The sequence below is a fragment of the Ranitomeya variabilis genome, chromosome 4 (assembly GCF_051348905.1).
Source record: "Ranitomeya variabilis isolate aRanVar5 chromosome 4, aRanVar5.hap1, whole genome shotgun sequence".
Classification (NCBI taxonomy): domain Eukaryota; kingdom Metazoa; phylum Chordata; class Amphibia; order Anura; family Dendrobatidae; genus Ranitomeya; species Ranitomeya variabilis.
In genome coordinates, this window is record NC_135235.1 from 706558393 (window position 1) to 706582516 (window position 24124).

A 24124-nucleotide genomic window follows, 5' to 3' on the forward strand; every position below is an offset into this window, starting at 1 on the left:
TTGTAAAATTGGTCGCTGACTAAATACTTTTTTTCCCCACTGTATAAGCCCCAATTTTTTCAATTTCACATAGGGTTGTAGCAAACAGATGGACCTCACAAGTTATTTTACGACTTTTCTTGTATCCGACAATACCCTATTTACGGTTGTACATTACTGTCTGGGCACATTTCAGGGTTGAGAAGGGAAAGAGAGCCATTTAGCTATTTGAATCCAGATCTTACTGGAATAGCTTGCAGACACAAAGTATTAGGAGCAGTGTTTGTGGCCACCTGTCAGCTCAGAAGATGGCCATCACGAACAAGCTTGGCGCTATCTACTCCATTTTTTTGATCCCAAGGATTATCTTGCTCATCACCCTTTAGCACCACTACATGGATCTGGATTTACATAGAGACCTTCCCCCGGGTTTGGGCAACAGTGTTGCTTGCTGTTCGGTGGTGTGAAACGGGAAGAACAATAGTCAGGTCTCTGGGTCAGAACCAGTAAGGCAGAGAAAATACTAAATTGGAAGACGTAAGAGTGTCATAGTAACATAGTTAGCAAGGCCGAAAAAATACATTTGTCCATCCAGTTCAGCCTATATTCTGTCAGAATAAATTCCCAGCTCTACATCCATCTAAAGAACCTAATAACTGTAAGATACCATATTGTTACCCTCCAGGAAGACATCCAGGCCTCACTTGAATCCCTCGACTGAGTTCGCCATCACCTCCTCCTCAGACAAGGAATTCCAGATTCTCACTGGCCTAACAGTAAAGAATCCTCTTCTATGTTGGTGGAAAAATCTTCTCTCCTCCAGACGCAGAGAATGCCCCCTTGTGACCATCACATTCCTTGATATAAACAGATCCTCGGACATATTTGTATTGTCCCCTTATACAGTATACTTATACATGGTTATTGGATCGCCCCTCAGTCATCTTTTTTCTAGACTAAATAATCCTAGTTTTGCTAATCTCTCTGGGTATTGTAGTTCCCCCATGCCCTTTATTAACCCCTTCCTGTGATAAGTTCTATCACAGCGATCAAAATAAAAAAAATAGTAAATAAACTCCCCCTTTATCACCCCCATAGGTAGGGACAATTATAAAGTACAGAAAATATATATTTTTTTGTTTTTCCATTAGGGTTAGGGGTAGGGTTAGGGGTAGGGTTAGGGTTGCACTTAGGGATAGGGTTGCACTTAGGGATAGGGTTGCACTTAGGGATAGGGTTGCACTTAGGGCTAGGGTTGCACTTAGGGCTAGGGTTAGAATTAGGGTTAGGGTTAGAATTAGGGTTAGAATTAGGGCTAGGGTTGGAATTAGGGTTAGAATTAGGCTATGTGCACACAGTGCGGATTTGGCTGCGGATCCGCAGTGGATTGGTCGCTGCGGATTCGTAGCAGTTTTCCATCACGTTTACAGTACCACGTAAACCTATGGAAAACCAAATCCGCTGTGCCCATGGTGCGGAAAATACAGCGCGGAAATGCTGCGTTGTATTTTCCGCAGCATATCAATTCTTTGTGCGGATTCCGCAGCGTTTTACACCTGCTCCATAATAGGAATCCGCAGGTGAAATCCACACAAAAAACACTGGAAATCCGCGGTAAATCCGTAGGTAAAGCGCAGTGCGTTTTACCTGCAGATTTTTCAAAAATGTTGCCGAAAAATTCGCACACAAATCCGCAATGTGGGCACATAGCCTTAGGGTTAGGGTTGGAATTAGAGTTAGGGTTGGAATTAGGGTTAAGATTAGGGTTAGGGGTGTGTTGGGGTTAGGGTTGTGGTTAGGGTTGGTATTAGGGTTAGGGGTGTGTTGGGGTTAGTGTTTGAGTTAGAATTGAGGGGTTTCCACTGTTTAGGCACATCAGGGGGTCTCCAAACGCGACATGGCACCACCACTGATTCCAGCCAATCTTGTGTTGAAAAAGTCAAATGGTGCTCTCTCCCTTCCGAGCCCGGACGTATGCCCAAACAGTGGTTTACCCCCACATATGGGGTACAAGCGTACTTTTAAATTAATGATATCTAATAAATTGATGTTTATATGATTACAATTTCTGTCATGGTTGTTTTTCTGGGATTTTTCTATGTGGTGAGCACGATATTTCTCGGGAGAAACTGGACAACAACTTTTGGGGTCCAATTTCTCCTGTAACTCTTGGGAAAATAAAAAATTGCGGGCTAAAAAATTATTTTTGAGGAAAGAAAAATGATTTTTTATTTTCACGGCTCTGCGTTATAAACTTCTGTGAAGCACTTGGGGGTTCAAAGTGCTCACCACACATCTAGATAAGTTCCTTTGGGGGTCTAGTTTCCAAAATGGGGTCACTTGTGGAGAGTTTCTGCTGTTTAGGCACATCAGGGGCTCTGCAAACGCAACGTGACGCCCGCAGAGCATTCCAACAAAGTCTGCATATCAAAACGTCACTACTTCCCTTCCGAACCCCGACGTGTGCCCAAACAATGGTTTACCCCCACATATGGGGTATTAGCGTACTCAGGAGAAACTGCACAACAACTTTTGGGGTCAAATTTGTCCTGTTACCCTTGGGAAAATTGAAAAATTCTGGGCTTAAAAATTATTTTTGAGGAAAAAAAAATTATTTTTTATTTTCATGGCTCTGCGTTACAAACTTCTGTGAAGCACTTGGGGGTTCCAAGTGCTCACCACACATCTAGATTAGTTCCTTGAGAGGTCTAGTTTCCAAAATGGGGTCATTTGTGGGGGAGCTCCAATGTTTAGGCACACAGGGGCTCTCCAAACGCGACATGGTGTCCGCCAACGATGGAGATAATTTTTCATTCAAAAAGTCAAATGGCGCTCCTTCCCTTTCAAGCCTTACCATGTGCCCAAACAGTGGTTTACCCCCACATGTGAGGTATCGGTGTACTCAGGAGAAATTGCCCAACAAATTTTAGGATCCATTTTATCCTGTTGCCCATGTGAAAATCAAAAAATTGAGGCTAAAAGAATTTTTTCATTTTTACGGATCAATTTGTGAAGCACCTGGGGGTTTAAAGTGCTCACTATGCATCTAGATAAGTTCCTTGGGGCATCTAGTTTCCAAAATGGGGTGAATTGTGGGGGAGCTCCAATGTTTAGGCACACGGGGGCTCTCCAAACGAGACATGGTGTCCGCTAAAGATTGGAGCCAATCTTTCATTCAAAAAGTCAAATGGCGCTCCTTCCCTTCCGAGCCCTGCCGTGCGCCCAATCAGTGGTTTACCCCCACATATGAGGTATCGGCGTACTCAGGACAAATTGGACAACAAATTTCGTGGTCCAGTTTCTCCTTTTACCCTTGGGAAAATAACAAAATTGTTGCTAAAAGATAATTTTTTGTGACTAAAAAGTTAAATGTTCATTTTTTCCTTCCATGTTGCTTCTGCTGCTGTGAAACACCTGAAGGGTTAATAAACTTCTTGAATATGGTTTTGAGCACCTTGAGGGGTGCAGTGTTTAGAATGGTGTCACTTTTGGGTATTTTCAGCCATATAGACTCCTCAAACTGACTTCAAATGTGAGGTGGTCCCTAAAAAAAATGGTTTTGTAAATTTTGTTGTAAAAATGAGAAATCACTGGTCAAATTTTAACCCTTATAACATCCTAGCAAAAAAAAAATTTGTTTCCAAAATTGTGCTGATGTAAAGTAGACATGTGTTTAATATATTAGCTTATTCCTCGCCATTTACAACCATTCTTTTCTTACAATTTTTTTAAGGGGCCTACACTTTCACTTATGATTTTTTTACTATTGATATAGTTGAAGAACAGTTTGGGATTAGTTTTACTTCTCGGTTTCCTATTTGGTAGCCTTAATTAGTTTTTTTAGATAAAGTATTGTTCTCCCTATAGTTTTTTAGAGCTTCAACGGTGCCATCCTGCTTTAGTAGTTTAAATGCTTTTTTTTTTTTAACTGTTAATTGCCACATTAGATTTTTCCTATTTCTTGTCCTTTTATGCCCACAAGGTATAAACCGCTTACAGTGCCTATTTAGGATGTTCTTAAACATTTCCCATTTATTATCTGTATTCTTATTTCTGAGGACAATGTCCCAGTCAACCAGATTAAGGGCATCTCTAAGCTGGTCAAACTTTGCCTTCCTAAAGTTCAATGTTTTTGTGACTCCCTGACAAGTCCCCCTAGCGAAAGACAAGTAAAACTGTACAATATTGTCGTCACTATTTACTAGATGCCCAACGAACTGCAGATTTGTTATTCTGTCAGGTCTATTAGATAGCATTAGGTCTAAAAGTGCTGCTCCTTGGTTATTAGCAGAAACCTGGTGCCTTTATGGGTTTCGCAGGTCTCAGTTTCCCAGTTAATATCCGGGTAGTTAACCCCTTAGTGACAGAGCCAATTTGGTACTTAATGACCGAGCCGATTTTTACAATTCTGACCACTGTCACTTTATGAGGTTATAACTCTGGAACGCTTTAACGGATCCTGCTGATTCTGAGACTGTTTTTTCGTGACATGTTGTACTTCATGCTAGTGGTAACATTTCTTCGATATTCCTTGCGATTATTTATGAAAAAAATGGAAATATGGTGAAAATTTTTAACATTTTGCAATTTTCAAATTTTGTATTTTTATGCCCTTAAATCAGAGAGATATGTCACACAAAATAGTTAATAAATAACATTTCCGACATGTCTACTTTACATCAGCACAATTTTGGAAACAAATTTTTTTTTTGTTAGGGAGTTATAAGGGTTAAAATTTGACCAGCAATTTCTCATTTTTACAACACCATTTTATTTTAGGGACCACATCACATTTGAAGTCATTTTGAGGGGTCTATATGATAGAAAATAACCAAGTGTGACACCATTCTAAAAACTGCACCCCTCAAGGTACTTAAAACCACATTCAAGAAGTTTATTAACCCTTTACGTGCTTCACAGGAACTCAAACAATGTGGAAGGAAAAAATGAACATTTAACTTTTTTTGCAAACACTTTAATTCAGAACCATATTTTTTTATTTTCACAAGTGTCAAAACAGAAATGTAACCATACATTTTGTTGTGCAATTTCTCCTGAATACGCTGATACCCCATATGTGGGGGTAAACCACTGTTTGGGCGCACCGCAGAGCTTGAAGAGAAGGAGCGCCGTTTGACTTTTTCAATGCAGAATTGGCTGGAATTGAGATCGGATGCCATGTCACGTTTGGAGAGCCCCTGATGTGCCTAAACAGTGGAAACGCTCCACAAGTGACACCATTTTGGAAACTAGACCCCTTAAGGAACTTAACTAGATGTGTGGTGAGCACTTTGAGCCCCCAAGTGCTTCACAGAAGTTTATAACGTAGAGCCGTGAAAATAAAAAATTGCATTTGTTTACACAAAAATGATATTTTCGCCCACAAATTCTTATTTTCACAAGGGTAACAGGAGAAATTAGACCACAAAAGTTGTTGTGCAATTTCTCCTGAGTACGTCGATACCCCATATGTGGGGGTAAACCACTGTTTGGGCGCACCACAGAGCTTGGAAGAGAAGGAGTGCCATTTTACTTTTTCAATGTAGAATTGCCTGGAATTGAGATCGGACGCCATGTCGCGTTTGGAGAGCCCCTGATGTGCCTAAACAGTGGAAACCCCCCACAAGTGACACCATTTTGGAAACTAGACCCCATAAGGAACTTAACTAGATGTGTGGTGAGCACTTTGATCCCCCAGGTGCTTCACGGAAGTTTATAACGTAGAGCCGTGAAAATAAAAAATCACATTTTTTTCTACAAAAATGATCTTTTTGCCCCAAAATTTTTATTTTCCCAAGGGTAACAGGAGAAATTAGACCACAAAAGTTGTTGTGCAATTTCTCCTGAGGACGTTGATACCCCATATGTGGGGGTAAACCACTGTTTGGGCTCACTGCAGAGCTTGGAAGAGAAGGAGCGCCGTTTTACTTTTTCAATGTAGAATTAGCTGGAATTGAGATCGGATGCCATGTCGCATTTGGAGAGCCACTGATGTGCCTAAACAGTTTAAACCCCCCACAATTGACACCATTTTGGAAACTAGACCCCTTAAGGAACTTATCTAGATGTGTGGTGAGCACTTTAAACCCCCAGGTGCTTCCCGGAAGTTTATAACGTAGAGCCGTGAAAATAAAAAAGTCGCATTTTTTCTACAAAAATGATCTTTTTGCCCCCAAATTTTTATTTTCACAAGGGTAACAGGAGAAACTAGACAACAAATGTTGTTGTGCAACCTCTCCTGAGTACGTCGATACCCCATATGTGGGGGTAAACCACTGTTTGGGCGCACTGCAGAGCTTGGAAGAGAAGGAGTGCCGTTTTACTTTTTCAATGTAGAATTGGCTGGAATTGAGATCGGATGCCATGTCGCGTTTGGAGAGCCCCTGATGTGCCTAAACAGTGGAAACCCCCCACAAATGACACCATTTTGGAAACTAGACCCCTTAAGGAACTTATCTAGATGTGTGGTGAGCACTTTAAACCCCCAGGTGCTTCACGGAAGTTTATAACGTAGAGCCGTGAAAATAAAAAATCCTTTTTTTTCACTCAAAAATGATTTTTTTAGCCTGCAATTTTTTATTTTATCAAGGGTAACAGGAGACATTGGACCACAAAATCTGTTGACCAGTTTGTCCTGAGTACACTGATACCCCATATGTGGGGGGAGGGCACTGTTTGGGCACCCATCAGGGCTCGGAAGGGAAGGAGCGCCGCTTGGAATGCAGACTTTGATAGAATGGTCTGCAGGCATTATGTTGCGTTTGCAGAGCCCCCGATGTACCTAAACAGTAGAAACCCCCCACAAGTGACCTCATTTTGGAAACTAGACCCCCCAAGGAACTTATCTAGATGTGTTGTGAGAACTTTGAATGCCCAAGTGCTTCACAGAAGTTTATAATGCAGAGTCGTGAAAACAAAAAAAAATATTTTTTTCACAAAAAAGATTTTTTTAGCCCCCCCAATTTTTATTTTCACAAGGGTAAGAAGAGAAATTGGACCCCAAAAGTTGTTGTCCAATTTGTCCTGAGTACACTGATACCCCATGTGTGGGGGGGACCACTGTTTGGGCGCATGGCTGAGCTCGGAAGGGAAGGAGTGCCGTTTTGGAATGCAGACTTTGATAGAATGGTCTGCAGGCATTATGTTGCGTTTGCAGAGCCCCCGATGTACCTAAACAGTAGAAACCCCCCACAAGTGACCTCATTTTGGAAACTAGACCCCCCAAGGAACTTATCTAGATGTGTTGTGAGAACTTTGAATGCCCAAGTGCTTCACAGAAGTTTATAATGCAGAGTCGTGAAAACAAAAAAAAATATTTTTTTCACAAAAAATATTTTTTTAGCCCCCCAATTTTTATTTTCACAAGGGTAACAAGAGAAATTGGACCCCAAAAGTTGTTGTCCAATTTGTCCTGAGTACACTGATACCCCATGTGTGGGGGGGACCACTGTTTAGGTGCATGGCTGAGCTCGGAAGGGAAGGAGTGCCGTTTTGGAATGCAGACTTTGATAGAATGGTCTGCGGGCGTTATGTTGCATTTGCAGAGCCCCAGATATACCTAAACAGTAGAGACCCCCCAGAAGTGACCCCATTTTGGAAACTAGACCCCCCAAGGAACTTATCTAGATGTGTGGTGAGAACTTTGAATGCCCAAGTGCTTCACAGAAGTTTATAATTGTTATGACCCCAGTGGACAGGGTCTCAGAGGAACGTGTAAGTCTGCGAGATACAAAAATCCAGCTCATAGGGCTGTGGTAACTGGGTTGACCAAATAGCTACTCCTAACGCCAACACTAGAAGTAGCCGGGGATCATGCCTACGGTGATCGCTAGATGACTCGCGCCAGCCGGAGAATCTAACTACCCCTAGGAGAAGAAAACAAAGACCTCTCTTGCCTCCAGAGAAAGGGACCCCAAAGCAAGATACAAGCCCCCCACAAATAATAACGGTGAGGTAAGAGGAAATGACAAACACAGAAATGAACCAGGTTCAGCAAAGAGAGGCCAGCTTACTAATAGCAGAATAAAGCAAGATAACTTATCTGGTCAACAAAAACCCTATAAAAATCCACGCTGGAGATTCAAGAACCCCCGAACCGTCTAACGGTCCGGGGGGGAGAACACCAGCCCCCTAGAGCTTCCAGCAAAGGTCAGGATACAGATTGGAACAAGCTGGACAAAAATACAAAACAAAACCAAAGCAAAAAGCAAGGAAGCAGACTTAGCTTGAAATACAGGAACCCGGATCAAAGGACAAGAGCACAACAGATTAGCTCTGAATTCAACGATGCCAGGCATAGAACTGAAGGTCCAGAGAGCTTATATAGCAACGCCCCTGAACTAACGGCCCAGGTGAGCATATAGGAGAAGACAGAAGCTCCAGTGTCAAATCACTAATGACCACTAGAGGGAGCAAAACGCAAATTCACAACAGTACCCCCCCCTTAGTGAGGGGTCACCGAACCCTCACCACGACCACCAGGGCGATCAGGATGAGCGGCGTGAAAGGCACGAACCAAATCGGCCGCATGAACATCAGAGGCGACCACCCAGGAATTATCTTCCTGACCATAGCCCTTCCACTTGACCAGGTACTGAAGCCTCCGCCTGGAGAGACGAGAATCCAAGATCTTCTCCACCACGTACTCCAACTCGCCCTCAACCAACACCGGAGCAGGAGGCTCAGCAGAAGGAACTACAGGCACAACGTACCGCCGCAACAAGGACCTATGAAACACGTTGTGGATAGCAAACGACACAGGAAGATCCAGACGAAAGGATACAGGATTAAGGATTTCCAATATCTTGTAAGGACCAATAAAACGAGGTTTAAATTTGGGAGAGGAAACCTTCATTGGAACAAAGCGGGAAGAAAGCCACACCAAATCCCCAACACGTAGTCGGGGACCCACACCGCGGCGGCGGTTGGCAAAGCGCTGAGCCCTCTCCTGTGACAACTTCAAGTTGTCCACCACAAGATTCCAGATCCGCTGCAACCTATCCACCACAGAATCCACCCCAGGACAGTCAGAAGGTTCCACATGACCCGAAGAAAAACGAGGGTGGAAACCAGAGTTGCAGAAAAACAGCGAAACCAAAGTGGCGGAACTAGCCCGATTATTAAGGGCAAACTCAGCCAACGGCAAGAAGGTCACCCAATCGTCCTGATCAGCAGAGACAAAACACCTCAAATAAGCCTCCAAAGTCTGATTAGTTCGCTCCGTCTGTCCATTAGTCTGAGGATGGAAAGCAGACGAAAACGACAAATCAATGCCCATCCTACTACAAAAGGATCGCCAGAATCTGGAAACGAACTGGGATCCTCTGTCTGACACAATATTCTCAGGGATGCCGTGCAAACGAACCACGTTCTGGAAAAACACAGGAACCAGATCGGAAGAGGAAGGCAGCTTAGGCAAAGGAACCAAATGGACCATCTTGGAGAAGCGATCACATATCACCCAGATAACAGACATGCCTTGAGACACCGGAAGATCAGAAATGAAATCCATGGAGATATGTGTCCAAGGTCTCTTAGGGACAGGCAAGGGCAAGAGCAACCCGCTGGCACGAGAACAGCAAGGCTTAGCTCGAGCACAAGTCCCACAGGACTAACAACCTTAGATATACATTTAGAGCATGCTGAGATAACATGTGTAGAATCACCACAGTAGTAGCACAAGCCATTCTGGCGTCTATGAATTTTCCTCTCATTTCTAGTCAGGATTCTATCACATTGCATCAAATCAGGTGTCCGTTCAGACAACACCATGAGGGAATTTGCGGTTTTTCTATCACATTGCATCAAATCAGGTGTCCGTTCAGACAACACCATGAGGGAATTTGCGGTTTTGCGCTCCCGCAACCGCCGGTCAATTTGAATAGCCAGGGCCATGGTATCATTCAGACCTGTGGGAATAGGAAAACCCACCATAACATTCTTAATGGCTTCAGAAAGGCCATTTCTAAAATTAGCAGCCAGTGCACACTCGTTCCAATGTGTCAGCACGGACCATTTCCGAAATTTTTGGCAATACACTTCAGCCTCGTCCTGGCCCTGAGACATAGCCAGCAAGGCTTTTTCAGCCTGAATCTCAAGATTGGGTTCCTCATAAAGTAAACCGAGCGCCAGAAAAAACGCATCAATATCAGCCAATGCCGGATCTCCTGGCGCCAACGAAAAAGCCCAATCTTGAGGGTCACCCCGTAAGAATGAAATAACAATTTTTACTTGTTGAGCAGAGTCTCCAGACGAACAGGGTCTCAGGGACAAAAACAATTTACAATTATCCCTGAAATTCCTAAACTTAAATCGGTCTCCTGAAAACGGTTCAGGAATCGGTATCTTGGGTTCAGACCTAGGATTTCTGATAACATAATCTTGTATACCCTGCACACGAGCAGCAAGCTGGTCCACACTTGTAATCAAGGTCTGGACATTCATGTCTGCAGCAAGCTTAAGCCACTCTGAGGTAAAGGGGAAAAGAAAAAAAAATAAATAAATGAGAGAGAAAAAAAAAACTCAAAATTTTCTTTCTTATAATCCCACTTCTGCAATGCATCAAACATTCAATACTGGCCTGGCATACTGTTATGACCCCAGTGGACAGGGTCTCAGAGGAACGTGTAAGTCTGCGAGATACAAAAATCCAGCTCATAGGGCTGTGGTAACAGGGTTGACCAAATAGCTACTCCTAACGCCAACACTAGAAGTAGCCGGGGATCATGCCTACGGTGATCGCTAGATGACTCGCGCCAGCCGGAGAATCTAACTACCCCTAGGAGAAGAAAACAAAGACCTCTCTTGCCTCCAGAGAAAGGGACCCCAAAGCAAGATACAAGCCCCCCACAAATAATAACGGTGAGGTAAGAGGAAATGACAAACACAGAAATGAACCAGGTTCAGCAAAGAGAGGCCAGCTTACTAATAGCAGAATAAAGCAAGATAACTTATCTGGTCAACAAAAACCCTATAAAAATCCACGCTGGAGATTCAAGAACCCCCGAACCGTCTAACGGTCCGGGGGGAGAACACCAGCCCCCTAGAGCTTCCAGCAAAGGTCAGGATACAGATTGGAACAAGCTGGACAAAAATACAAAACAAAACCAAAGCAAAAAGCAAGGAAGCAGACTTAGCTTGAAATACAGGAACCCGGATCAAAGGACAAGAGCACAACAGATTAGCTCTGAATTCAACGATGCCAGGCATAGAACTGAAGGTCCAGAGAGCTTATATAGCAACGCCCCTGAACTAACGGCCCAGGTGAGCATATAGGAGAAGACAGAAGCTCCAGTGTCAAATCACTAATGACCACTAGAGGGAGCAAAACGCAAATTCACAACATATAATGCAGAGTCGTGAAAATAAAAAATATTTTTTTTTCCACAAAAAAATATTTTTTAGCCCCCAAGTTTTTATTTTCACAAGGGTATCAGGAGAAATTGGACCCCAAAAGTTGTTGTCCAATTTATTCCGAGTACGCTGATGCCCCATATGTGGGGGTAAACCACTGTTTGGGCGCACGGCAGAGCTCAGAAGGTAGGGAGCACCATTTTACTTTTTGAGCACAAAATTGGCTGTGGCGTTTAGAGACCCCCTGATGTACCTAAACAGTGGAAACCCCCCAATTCTAACTCCAACCCTAACCCCAACACACCCCTAACCCTGATCCCAACACGATCCATAATCCTAATCACAACCCTAACCCCCCAAAACACCCCTAACCCTAATCCCAAAGCTAACCATAACCCTAATCAAAACCCTAAACCCAACACCCCCCTAATCCTAATCTCAACCCTAACCTCAAAACCTAACCCTAATCCCAATACACCCCTATCCTTAATCCCAACCCTAGCCTTAACCCTAATCCCAAACCTAACCCTAATCCCAAATGTAACCCTAATGCCAACCCTAATCCAAATCCTAATCCCAACTCTAACCCTAACTTTAGCCCCAACCCTAGCCCTAACCCTAACTTTAGCCCAAACCCTAACTTTAGCCCTAAACCTAGCCCCAACCCTAACCCTAACTTTAGCCCCAACCCTAGCCCTAACCCTAGCTCTAACCCTAATCCTAGCTCTAACCCAAGCCCTAACCCTAACCCTAAGGCTATGTGCACATGTTGTGGATTTTGCTGCAGATCCGCAGCGTTTCCGCAGCGTTTCCGCAGCTGTGGGTCCACAGCAGTTTCCCATGAGTTTACAGTACAATGTAAACCTATGGGAAACATAAAACGCTGTGCCCATGCTGCGGAAAAAAACACACGGAAACGCAGCGGTTTACATTCCGCAGCATGTCAATTCTTTCTGCTGATTCCGCAGCGGTTTTACACCTGCTCCATAATAGAAAACCGCAGGTGTAAAACCGCAGTGGAATCCGCACAAAAACCGCGGTACATCCGCGATAAATCCGCAGGAAAAACGCAGCGTTTTGGTCCTGCGGATTTATCAAATCCGCTGCGGAAAAATCCGCAGAGAACCATTCTATGTGTGCACATATCCTAACCCTAACCCTACCCCTAACCCTACCCCTAACCCTAACCATATTTGGAAAATAGAAATTCATAAATTTTTTTTATTTTATTATTTTTTTCTTACTAAGGGGGTGATAAAGGGGGGGGGTTATTTACTATTTTTTTTATTTTGATCACTGTGATAGGATCTCACAGTGACCAAAATAAAAAAGAGGAAGAATTTTCTTCTGCCGGCCGGCAGATCATGGCGGGCGCACTGCGCATGCGCCCGCCGTTTTCTTACCGGAGCAAGAAGCCGGCGGCCAGCAGAAGAAGCAGGAGGACCCAGGGACACCGGTAAGTATAACAGGATCCCCGAATCCCCCTATTTCTCTGTCCTCTGATGTGCGATCACATCAGAGGACAGAGAATGACATCGCTTTTTTTTTTTTTTTTGCGGTCGCCGGTAAACCGTTAATTACCAGCGATCGCAAAACAGGGGTCGGTAAAAACCGACCCCGATCATGTTCTTTGGGGTCTCGGCTACCCCCGGCAGCCAAGACCCCAAAGAACATCTGGGTGCCGGGCAGCGGGCGCACTGCGCATGCGCCCGCCATTATTTCCCCGGAAAAAGATGGCGGCGCCCATCGGGAGCCACGAGGAGCACCGGGGGAGGTAGGTGAGTATTGGGGGGCTATCGGGGACCACATTTCTCTGTCCTCCGATGTGCGATCACATCGGAGGACAGAGAAATTAAATGGCAAATCGCGTTTGTTTTTTTGTTGCGACCGCCGGTAAACGGTTAATTACTGGCGATCGCAACTCGGTGGTCGGTAAAAAACCCCCGAATCATGTTCTCTGGGGTCTCGGCTACCCCCGGCAACCGAGACCCCAGAGAAAATCCGACTCTGGGGGGCGCTATTCACTTTTTCCACAGCGCCGTTAACGGCGCTGTGGTTTAAGTACCCTTAGCGGCCGCCGTTAAAAGGCGTATCGGCGGTCGTTAAGGGGTTAAAGTCCCCCATAACAAGGACCTCATTATGGGTTGCAGCTTTACCTATCTGCCTTAGTAGTAGACTTTCCATGATTTCTGTTATATTTGGGGGACCCCAATGAGAATATTGTTACAAATTTTCCCTCCATGTATGTCGACCCATGTGGACTCGACATCCTCATTCCCTTCGCTTATATCCTCCCTTAAAGTGGACTTTAGACAAGACTTTATATAAAGACAAACCCCTCCTCCTCTCTGATTTTTATGATCCTTTGTAAACAGACTGTAACCCTGTTAGTTAACTGCCCAGTCATAGCTTTCATCTAATCATGTCTCGGCTATTCCCACTATGACATAGTTACCTGTAGATATTTGTAGTTCTTCCTTCTTGTTTGTTAGGCTTCTGGCGTTTTGCGAGCATGCAGTTTATAGGATTTTGTTTTGATACAATCTCCTCCCTGTGGATTGTTTTGGAAATTTTCTTAGTCAGCAAACAGGCTGAGATCACAACAGGAAACAAACACACAAGCCGTGAGCTGAGCATAGAGGACTGAACTAGAGGAGAACAATGCTGTATCTAGCAGCTTCGTTCAATATGCTTTGATCTTTCGTAAAATATGGTACTATCCAGTTGGCTGAATCAGGGAGCAGATTACTTCAGCTGGACAGCACATACACCCATACTGTCAGACTGGATGGTACTACTTGTCCCAGGCACCCTAATCTTAGTGGCTGAATCGAGCCTATGTCGTCTAAAGCTTCTGGTTCCAATGTCTACTCCATTACCAGCCCCGCCTGCCATATGAATAAGGACATGCTTCGTGACATCATAGGAGCAGATCCCAGAAGAGATTTGACACCCCATCTGCAGAAGCCCTAATAAGACAAAATTTCAGAAAATCAGCTCTGTAGAAATTCCCATAAAATGACTCCATTTTGGAAATTATAACCCTCAGAGAACCAATGTATTGGAGTAGTGACTATTTTTGATTCCACAGGCACTTTCCGGAAATTAGCACACAGTGGATATGGGAGAAAAAAAATTACAAATATGCAGTTTTAATACCCAACGCATAGTGCCCTGATTGTGCTCCAGGAGGCACACACACCGTAAATTAAGTGGGTTCTTCTCACTATAGTAATGCCAAATACATGTGGTTTGGGCACACTGAAAGGCTCAGAAGCGAGGGGAAAAATTTACTTTGGGAAAGTGGTTATTGCTGGATTGGTTAATGAAAGCCATATTACTTTTCAAGAGCCTTTGAGCCACTAATAATGTGGAAACCTCTGTTTTTCCACTGACAGATGATGGAACTGAGTGGGGACTTTATTTTAATTTTATTTTTGTTACATGAATAGAAGTTTTTATTGGTATTACGTTTGTCAACATAACGTTCCTTTGTGGCTTTTTATTCCATATTTGGGAGGCAGAATGAACAAATAGTTGAACATCGTGTTGCACTAGTTCTTCCTATGAGAGTTTCTATTAGACTGTGAACTGTCATTGTCTTGGTGAAGAATTAAATATTTTTACATAACTTACCATTTTTACAGACAAGTTAAGTAGAAATGTTAAATGACATTCAAAGATATTTTATTCAAAAACAATAATTGGTTTATATCTTGACAGATGATTGTACCAAGAGATCAGAGAAACAGTTGACATCTTCAGTTTTTAAATCGGATGATTTTGAGATCCCACTGGATATAATTGAAGTTAATGCCGTTACTCCAGATATACCATCATCCCTTCAGAGCAAGAAACTCTCATCTGATCCTTTGAAACAGGTCCTGTTTTCTGATTCATTAGCAACAACTAAGGAAAATCAGAGTCACAAAATAAGCATTAAAAACAGAAATACTCCTAAATCAGAGAAGCCGTTTTCATGTTCAGAATATGGAAACAGTTTTCCCATCAAAAAGTATTTTCTTAAACATCCAAAAATTCACACAGTGGAGGAAAAAATGTCTTGTTCCACATGTGGAAAATGTTTTAAACACAAATCACATCTTGTTATACACCAGGGAACCCACACAAGGGAGAAGGCTTTTTCCTGTTCAGAATGTGGGAAATGTTTTAACTTTAAAAGGAATCTTGTTATACACCAAAGAACCCACACAAGGGAGAAGCCTTTTTCATGTTCAGAATGTGGGAAATGTTTTAACCAGAAATCAGCTATGATTAAGCACCATAGAACCCACACAGGGGAGAAGCCTTTTTCATGTTCAGAATGTGGGAAATGTTTTAACCGGAAATCAGATTTGATTAAGCACCATAGAATCCACACAGGGAAGAAGCCTTTTTCATGTTTGGAATGTGGGAAATGTTTTAGCCAGAAATCAAATCTTGTTACTCACCAAAGAACCCACACAGGGGAGAAGCCTTTTTCCTGTTCAGAATGTGAGAAATGTTTTAATGAGAAATCAGCTTTGGTTAAGCACCAGCGAACTCACACAGGGGAGAAGCCTTTTTCTTGTTCGGAATGTGGGAAATGTTTTAAAGAGAAATCAGCTTTGGTTAAGCACCAGAGAGCTCACACAGGGGAGAAGCCTTTTTCTTGTTTGGAATGTGGGAAATGTTTTAACCAGAAATCAGCTTTGGTTAAGCACCAGAGAACTCACACAAGGGAGAAGACTTTTTCCTGTTCAGAATGTGGGAAATGTTTTAACAAGAAATCAGCTTTGGTTAAGCACCAAATAACCCACACAGGAGAGAAGCCTTTTTCCTGTTCAGAATGTGGGAAATGTTTTAGCGAGAAATCAGTTTTAGTTAACCACCAGAGAATCCACACAAGGGAGAAGCCTTTTTCCTGTTCAGAATGTGGGAAATGGTTTACACAGAAGTCTACTTTGGTTAACCACCAGAAAACTCACACAGGGGAAAAGCTGTTTGCATGTTCAGAATGTGGGAAATGTTTTAATCGGAAAGGAAATCTTGATCACCACCTGAGAAGCCTTTTCCATGTTCAGAATGCATGAAATGGTTTAATTAGAAATCAGATTTGGATAGGCACCAGAGAACCCACTCGGGAGAATCCTTTCACCTGTCCAGAATTTCGGAAATATTTTAACCAGAAATCAGATCTCGTTATACACCAGAGAACCCACACAGCGAAGAAGCCTTTTTCATGTTCATAATGTAGGAAATGTTTTACACTAAAATCAACTCTTTAACATCAGAAAAGTCACAAAGGGGTGAAGCCTTTTTCATGTTCAGAATGTTGTAACTGTTTTAGCCAAAAAATGTATTTCATAAAGGGGGTGTCCATTTCTAGTACAACCCCTTGTCATTCCTCATGTTTGGGCTATTTGAAATAAAATTATTCATACTAACTTTCCATGCCAGTGTCGTTTCAGTGGTCTTGGCACTCACGTTCCCGGGGCTCATGTGAGGTTGTTACAAAATCAGCCCTGGCTTCACTGTTCCTTTCTTCGGATGTATTGAACATCAGCAGGAAGCCAGGCTGCGGCTGCTCTCTGACTTAGGGCAGAGACAGATTGAAGTATTTCTCGTGCGACAATCGCATCGTAAAACTAGTTCTGGCTGTTGGCTCTCCTGACCTGAGCTTGACAGCTGCATAGAAATAGGTCATACTGTCATGCTCTGGTCAGGAGAGGTGCCAGGCCAGTCTGTGCAGTGCGATGCTATTATCGCAAAAGTTTTACGGCCGTCTGGCTCAGCCCTTACTCTTATTGTTTTATATGTCCAAAAGTGGAGACCATGAACCAAGTTTAAGAATGCACTTGCTTTCGAAACGCATTTGATATTCTATTAATCTTTTCACTATGATTTTTAAATACATTTTTCCTACTTGTTTCAACCCTGAAAGAAGAAAACTTTTTTAATATGACTATAATTTAACTTTGAAAAAATAAAGAATTCATCATTTGAAACATGTCTTGGATTTGTAGAGTAGAAGTTGGATAAATCGTTCCTTTTCCAGTGAGAAGGGTTTGTCCAAGTAGTGGACATCCCCTTTAACCCCTTCACCCCGGAGCTTTTTTCAGTTTTGCGTTTTCGTTTTTCGGCTCCCCTCCTTCCCAGAGTCAGAAATGTTTTTTATTTTTTTGCCATCAATATGGCAATGTGAGGGTTTATTTTTTGCGGGACGAGTTGTACTTTTGAACGACACCATTGATTTTACCATGTCATGTACTGGAAAATGGGGGAAAAAATTCCAAGTGCGGCAAAATTGCAAAAAAAGTGCAATCTCACACTTGTTTTTTGTTTGGCTTTTTTGCTAGGTTCACTAAATGCTAAAACTGACCTGCCATTATGATTCTCCAGGTCATTACGAGTTCATAGACACCAAACATATGTAGGTTATTTTTTATCTAAGTGGTAAAAAAATTTCAAACTTTGCTAAAAATAAAAAATTGCGCAATTTTCCAATACCCGTAACATCTCCAATTTTCGTGATCTCGGGTCGGGTGAGAGCTTATTATTTTGCATGCCGAGCTGACGTTTTTAATGATACCATTTTGGTGCAGATACGTTCTTTTGATCACCCGTTATTGCATTTTACACTGTGTTCCATATTATTATGCAAATAATATTTCCTCATATTTTCTCTGCATTGCCTATCTGAATTGCAGTCATTGTTATTTTCCAGTCATCTACTATTCTAGTATAATTGCAATGTTTTGGAACAAACTGCCTATGAAAACAGTATCTTTTAAAAAAAAAAATAAACACTCAAAATGCATGTTCCAAATTATTATGCACAGCAGAGTTTTCAACCTTTTTTTTTGATTTTGAACAAAAAAATGGTCAATTGTGAAGTTATAAGCATTATCAGCTTATTACAAAATGAAATCAAACAGTTTTCAAGTGAAAACTTTATTCTAGGTGATGTTACATTTGCACGTAGGACCCCTTGTTGAAAAGAAGTTTCTGAACTCTCTCGTCCATTGAATTTGTCAGCTTTTGGATGGTTTCTGCTTCAATTTGTTTTGCATGTGGACAGAATACCCTCCCAGAGCTGTTGCTTAGATGTGAACTGCCTCCCGCCATCATAGACACTCCTTTTGATAATGCTCCAGAGGTTCTCAATGGGGTTGAGGTCAGGGGAAGATGGTGGCCACACCATAAGTTTGTCCTCTTTTATGCCCATAGCAGCCAGAGATGCAGATGTGTTTTTTTGCAGCATGAGACGGGGCATTATCATGCATGAAAATGATCTTGCTGTGGAAAGCATGGTTCTTCCTCTAGAACCATGGCAGGAAGTGTTGTTTTAGAAACTCCACATAGATTATGGAGTTCATCTTTACCCCTTCAGGGATCATAAAGGGGCCGACAATCTCTCCCCATGATTCCAGCCCAAAACATTACTCCACCTCCTCCTTGTTGGTGCCTTAGCCGTGTTTTCATGGGGTGTCCATCAACCAGCCATCCTCCACTCCATCCATCTGGACCATCGAGTATTGCACGGCACTCATCGGTGAACAAAACAGTTTGATAGTCAGTCTTTATGTATCGTTTGGCCCACTGGAGCCGTTTCTGCTTGTGTGCAGTGGATAGAGGTGGTCGACAGGATGGCTTACGCACAGCTGCAAACCTCTGAAGGACCCTGCATCTTGTTGTTCTGGGGACATTGGAGGCACCTGCAGCTTCAAAAACTTGTCTGCTGCTATGACAAGGCATTTTTGCAGCTGCTCTTTTAACCTTACGCAATTGCCTGTTGGAAAGAGTCCTCAATTTTTCCTTATCAGCACGCACACGTGTGTGCTGGGAATCAGCTACATACTTCTTGATTGTGCGATGATCACGATGAAGAGTCTTGGCAATGTTGATTGTAGTCATGCCTTGACCTAAATACTCCACAATTTGTTGCTTCTCAGCAGCCGACACATCCTTTTTCTTTCCCATTTTGGCAAAAAATGTAGGCTGCTTAATAATGTGGAACAGCCTTCTTAAGTAGTCTTGCCTTTATTTGGACACACCTGCCAAACTAATTTGCACAGGTATCTGCAATTGCTTTCAGTGATATAAAGAGCCCTGACGTCCCACGATGTAAATCCATCTGAAGGGGTTAAAATATTTTACAGGCAGGAGCTCTGCTATAATGCTGCTGTGCTCGTGCCTGTAAACCCCGAGGAATGAAGGTAATGTAGGTCAATGACCTATAGTTACCTTCAGTCGCGGTGATGCGCCCTCTGCTGGTATTTCTTTGTTGTATATAAACATGTATATATATTACAGGACCTGTGGTGATGTCAGACCACATGGCTAATCATGTGATGGGTTACTGGGTGTGGTTAGCTTTATATAAGACAGGCTAATGCTTAACACAGGATATATGTGTGGAGCTGCTAGTCTCCAGTGGATGTTCTTGGAAGCAGACAGGGCAGTTGTCTGCAGAGCTCTCTGTGCGGAGCAGCACAGAGGCTAAGGCCGTGTGTCCACGGTAAGTAAACGCTGCTTGTTTGACGCTGCAGCGTCAAACACGCAGCGTCCAGATGTTCCAGCATAGTGGAGGGGATTTTTAGAAATCCCGTGTCCACTATGCGTGGAAACCCGCACGCGGCGGCCCTGCGACTCCGGACATGCTGCGCGTCTTTTCAGATCGCAGCATGTCCGTGCTACCTGCGGCGACGCTGCGTCGCTGCAAGTAATATCACAGGGCCCTATGGCGAGGGGTGCGATGATCCCGGATGTGTACTGTACACATCCGGCATCATCGCGTCCCAGAAGGGGGCGGGGCTTAGCGCCAAGCGGCTTCGCCGCTGCGGCGATACCGCCGGCCATCCTGACCATGGACACATACCCTAAGGGAGCCTGAAGGACTGGACACTTTGTTTTTCTTTTCCTGAACTAAAGGCTATTTATTTGCTGTTATCTTTCCATGTGGTTTATGAGGTAATAATAAACCCTGAGAACTTTTAAAGAAACGTGCCTCCTGAGTGTCAGCCATCGCACCTGAGTGAGTGAAATCCCTACAATACATACTGTATATATGTTTTAACGAACATTTGAGCACATAAATCCATTAGATGTCGGTTTTGCAAGCCTGCGAGAAAATCTCGGCATACAGATGCCATACGGATGTCACACGGATGTCAAAAGGATCATTTGATGCGAGGAAATCGCATCCTCGCACTGCACACGGATCACTGTTTTGGAAACATTTGTGCGATTCTCGTCCGTGAAAAATGGACCGTTTTTTTATACGTTGTGTGTGTCCCCGGCCATAGACAGACACACACACACATACATACCAGATCGATCAGACGCCCGACATCAATCCCCATACAACGATATGCCTCCATGACGACGGTCACTTCCGACTTGTACAGGACCACACTCCGCCCACGCACTTCCTCCCGTCTGACATCACTTCCTGCTGCTGCGGTTTCTGACACCCAACCCACAGCAAACCCGCAGATAGTTTTTCATCTGCGGGTTTTACTGCGGGTTTGACCCTCACAATGGAGGTCTATGGGTGCAGAACAGCTGCAGTTCCGCACAAAGAAGTGACATGCTGCGGAAAAAACAACGCTGTTTTTGCGCGGTTTTTCCCGCAGCATGTGCACAGCGGTTTCCATAGGTTTACATGTTACAGTAAATGCAATGGAAACTGCAGCGGACCCGCAGCATCAAAATCGCGGCAGTTCCACGGTAAAAACCACAACATGGCCTCATAGTACAAACAGATCCCCACTTAGGCTTTTTTCATCCCCCGCCCCTGAATTAGTTCAAAAAATCAGATTTATCTTTTATTGTTATTTGTTATTTTGATTGCTGTTGTTGTGTGGCTTGGTAATATTAGCACGGTGTTGGTTTTGAGGACATCATTTTATCGAGTTCACTCTCGTTACCCCTTCATTTCTTCTTATCACCACGGCATTATGTTTTGGCTTTAGGGCATTTGGTTGGTACCAGTTGCACCCTATACCTATTTAGGGATTATTCGGGTGTATCTAGGTTTAGCCGTCGGTCAGCGGGGGCGCCATTTTGCGTACAAGCTAGGGTGCCAACCTCTGCTGATAGAAAGGGTTTAATAGGGTTCATTAGGGCCATATAGGGGTATTTTATATTACACAGCATCCAATCACTTTGCTTGCAGGCTTAGGGCCTTTGTGTGTGGAGGGATAGTAAGAAAGGGAGCCAAAGGTCAGGAAACCAGCAGAACAAACAAGCAAAGTAACGCACGGAGTGTAAGGCAAACAAATGCAAACCAAGCACACACTCAAGAGGTCAGACACACAGACTAAGGGCTTGTTTCCATTTGCGAGAAACACGTCCGTGTCTCGCATGTAGAAACCAAGCTCTGGCGCCGGCACTTGGGAGCGGAGCTCTGCAGCTCCATGTGTTCCTATGCGGCCGCACGCTCCGCTCCCAAGTGCCGGCACCAGAGCTTGGTTTCTACATGCGAGACACGGACGTGTTTCTCGCAAATGGAAACAAGCCCTTAACGAAAGTATAGCTGACAGGGAATCTTAGTCCGCAGTGTGGATAAATACCCCTCCCAGATCCAAAGAGAGTCCAACAATATTAACCCTGAGAGAGCCGGACATGAACCAAGTCCTATACCATGACAATTACATTTCGAACTGAGGACAGGGCAACTTGAATAAAACGCTTTGCTATCTTCTTATATCCTTCTCCTGCTTTGTGGGCCTCCAACCTTTTCATTTTCAGAGCACTAGGGGGCTGCTTAGGCTACTTTCACACTAGCGTCGTGCACTGCACTTCGCTATGCGTCGTTTGGTTGAAAAAACGCATCCTGCAAAAGTGTTTTTTCACCATTGATTTGCATTAGCGTCGCATTGCGACGCTTTGCCACACGTCGCGCGACGGTTGCGCCGTGTTGTGGCGGACCGTGGGCTGCAAAAAACGTTACATGTAACGTTTTTTGCTGCCGACGGACCGCCATTTCCGACCGCGCATGCGTGGCCGGAACTCCGCCCCCACCTCCCCGCTCCTCACAATGGGGCGGCGGATGCGCTGGAAAAATACATCCGCTGCCCCCATTCTGCGGCGCATTCACTGCTAGCGTCGGTACATCGGCCCGACGCACTGCGACGGGCCGAGTACGACGCTAGTGTGAAAGTAGTCTAAGCAGAATCCTTTTTGGCACAAGGTTAGAGGAGGCTGGGTTTTAATAAAGCTGGGAAATTAGCATCACCTGGCCTTCCCTAACAATGATAGTTAACAAGCCATAACCCTAACAGGCTAATTAAGGTGTGAAACTTGGGTCAAAGTTATTTAAGCACACAAATCTCCAAGGGTGCCCAAACTTTAGCATCTGCCCATTTTCCTTTTTGTAATTTTTAAAATGTAAAAAAATGGCAATATGTATATTTCTTTGCCTAAAATACAAAGGAAATGTGTCATCTTTAACATTAGGCCTTTTAAACATCATTTAATCTTCAACTTGCTTAACTGTGGACAATAACAGTAATTTCGACCAGGGGTGCCCAAACTTTTACATGCCACTGTAAATGCTTCATCCAGTTGGTGTTGAATATTTAATGGGGTCTTGCTATTAAACTCAATGAGAAGTTCCATGAATAATTTCTTTGAGCTGTTATTGGAAATATTTCCTGGTTATTGATGTTATTGGTCCTCAATAAGAGATGTTCTCATGTATCCGCAATCCTCTCGGGATTCATTGTTGGGGAAGATCATTTCCAGGAAAGCTTTGCTCCTCCAGGTTTTGGTTAATTTAAAAAGTAGATTTTTTTTTTATCAAAAAGCTAAAATCCTTTCTACTCTGAGCCCCAGAGCCGCCAGTTGTTGGTGCTTCATTATTAAAAAACGGATTTACGTGTCCGAGCCAAGATAGTTTCTTGGCCTTGTAGTCCATGGTCAAGACACCCCGTGCGGAGCACAGTATAATATTAGGGAGAAGGAAAAAGACACAAGACAATAATACACAGATGGGAATAATAGAGAGGAAATATTGGGGAACAATACATGGAATATTCAGATGGATCAAATCATTGTGTTATACAAACATCACTTATTAAATGAACCAAAACCTGGAAAAAAGTTCCACTCCGTACACATAATAAACATATGGCTCCGCTCCGTACACCTCGCACACACACTTCTATGCTCAGTACACACACGGCTCCACTCCGTACACACACAGCTCCGCTCAGTACACCTCATACACACACGGCTCAACTCCGTAGACCTCGTACACACTGCTCCGCTCCGTACACCTTGTACACACGGCTCTGCTCAGTACACCTCACACACGGCTCCGCTCCATTCCATACACCTCACACACACACGGCTCCGCTCCGTACACCTCACACACACGGCTCCGCTCCGTACACCTCGTACACATGCAGCTCCGTTCCGTACACCTCGTACTCACATGGCTCCGCTCCGTACACCTCGAATACACATGGCTCAGCTCAGTACACCTCACATACACACACGGCTCCATTCTGTACACCTTTAACACACGGCTCTGCTCCTTACACCTCGTACACACACGACTCCGCTCCGTACACCTCATACACACGCGGCTCAGCTCCATATACCTCGTACACATGCGGCTCCGTTCCGCACACCTTGTACACACACGGCTCCGCTCTGTACATCCCGTACACACGGCTCCGCCCCGTACACACGGCTCCGCTCCATACACACATGGCTCCGCTCCGTACACCTCGTACACACACGGTTCTGCTCATTACACACCGTTCACACATGGCTCCGCTCCATACACCTCATACACACATGG

The 24124-nt window shown here is 43.8% G+C and overlaps 1 protein-coding gene across 3 annotated transcripts in view; it reads left to right on the forward strand.

Moving 5' to 3' along the window:
* The window catches only part of LOC143766510 (uncharacterized), a 39828-nt gene extending 23066 nt beyond the window's left edge, over window positions 1-16762 (forward strand). For 2 of the 3 annotated variants that reach the window (XM_077254253.1, XM_077254252.1), the window contains exon 7: window positions 15055-16752. In XM_077254253.1, the coding sequence (XP_077110368.1) occupies window positions 15055-16403 (1349 nt within the window). In that variant the 3' untranslated portion in view covers window positions 16404-16752. Of the gene's footprint in view, window positions 1-15054 lie in introns of all 3 variants that reach the window. The other variant, XM_077254251.1, reaches the window with a different exon arrangement.
* The last annotated feature ends 7362 nt before the right edge of the window (window positions 16763-24124 follow it).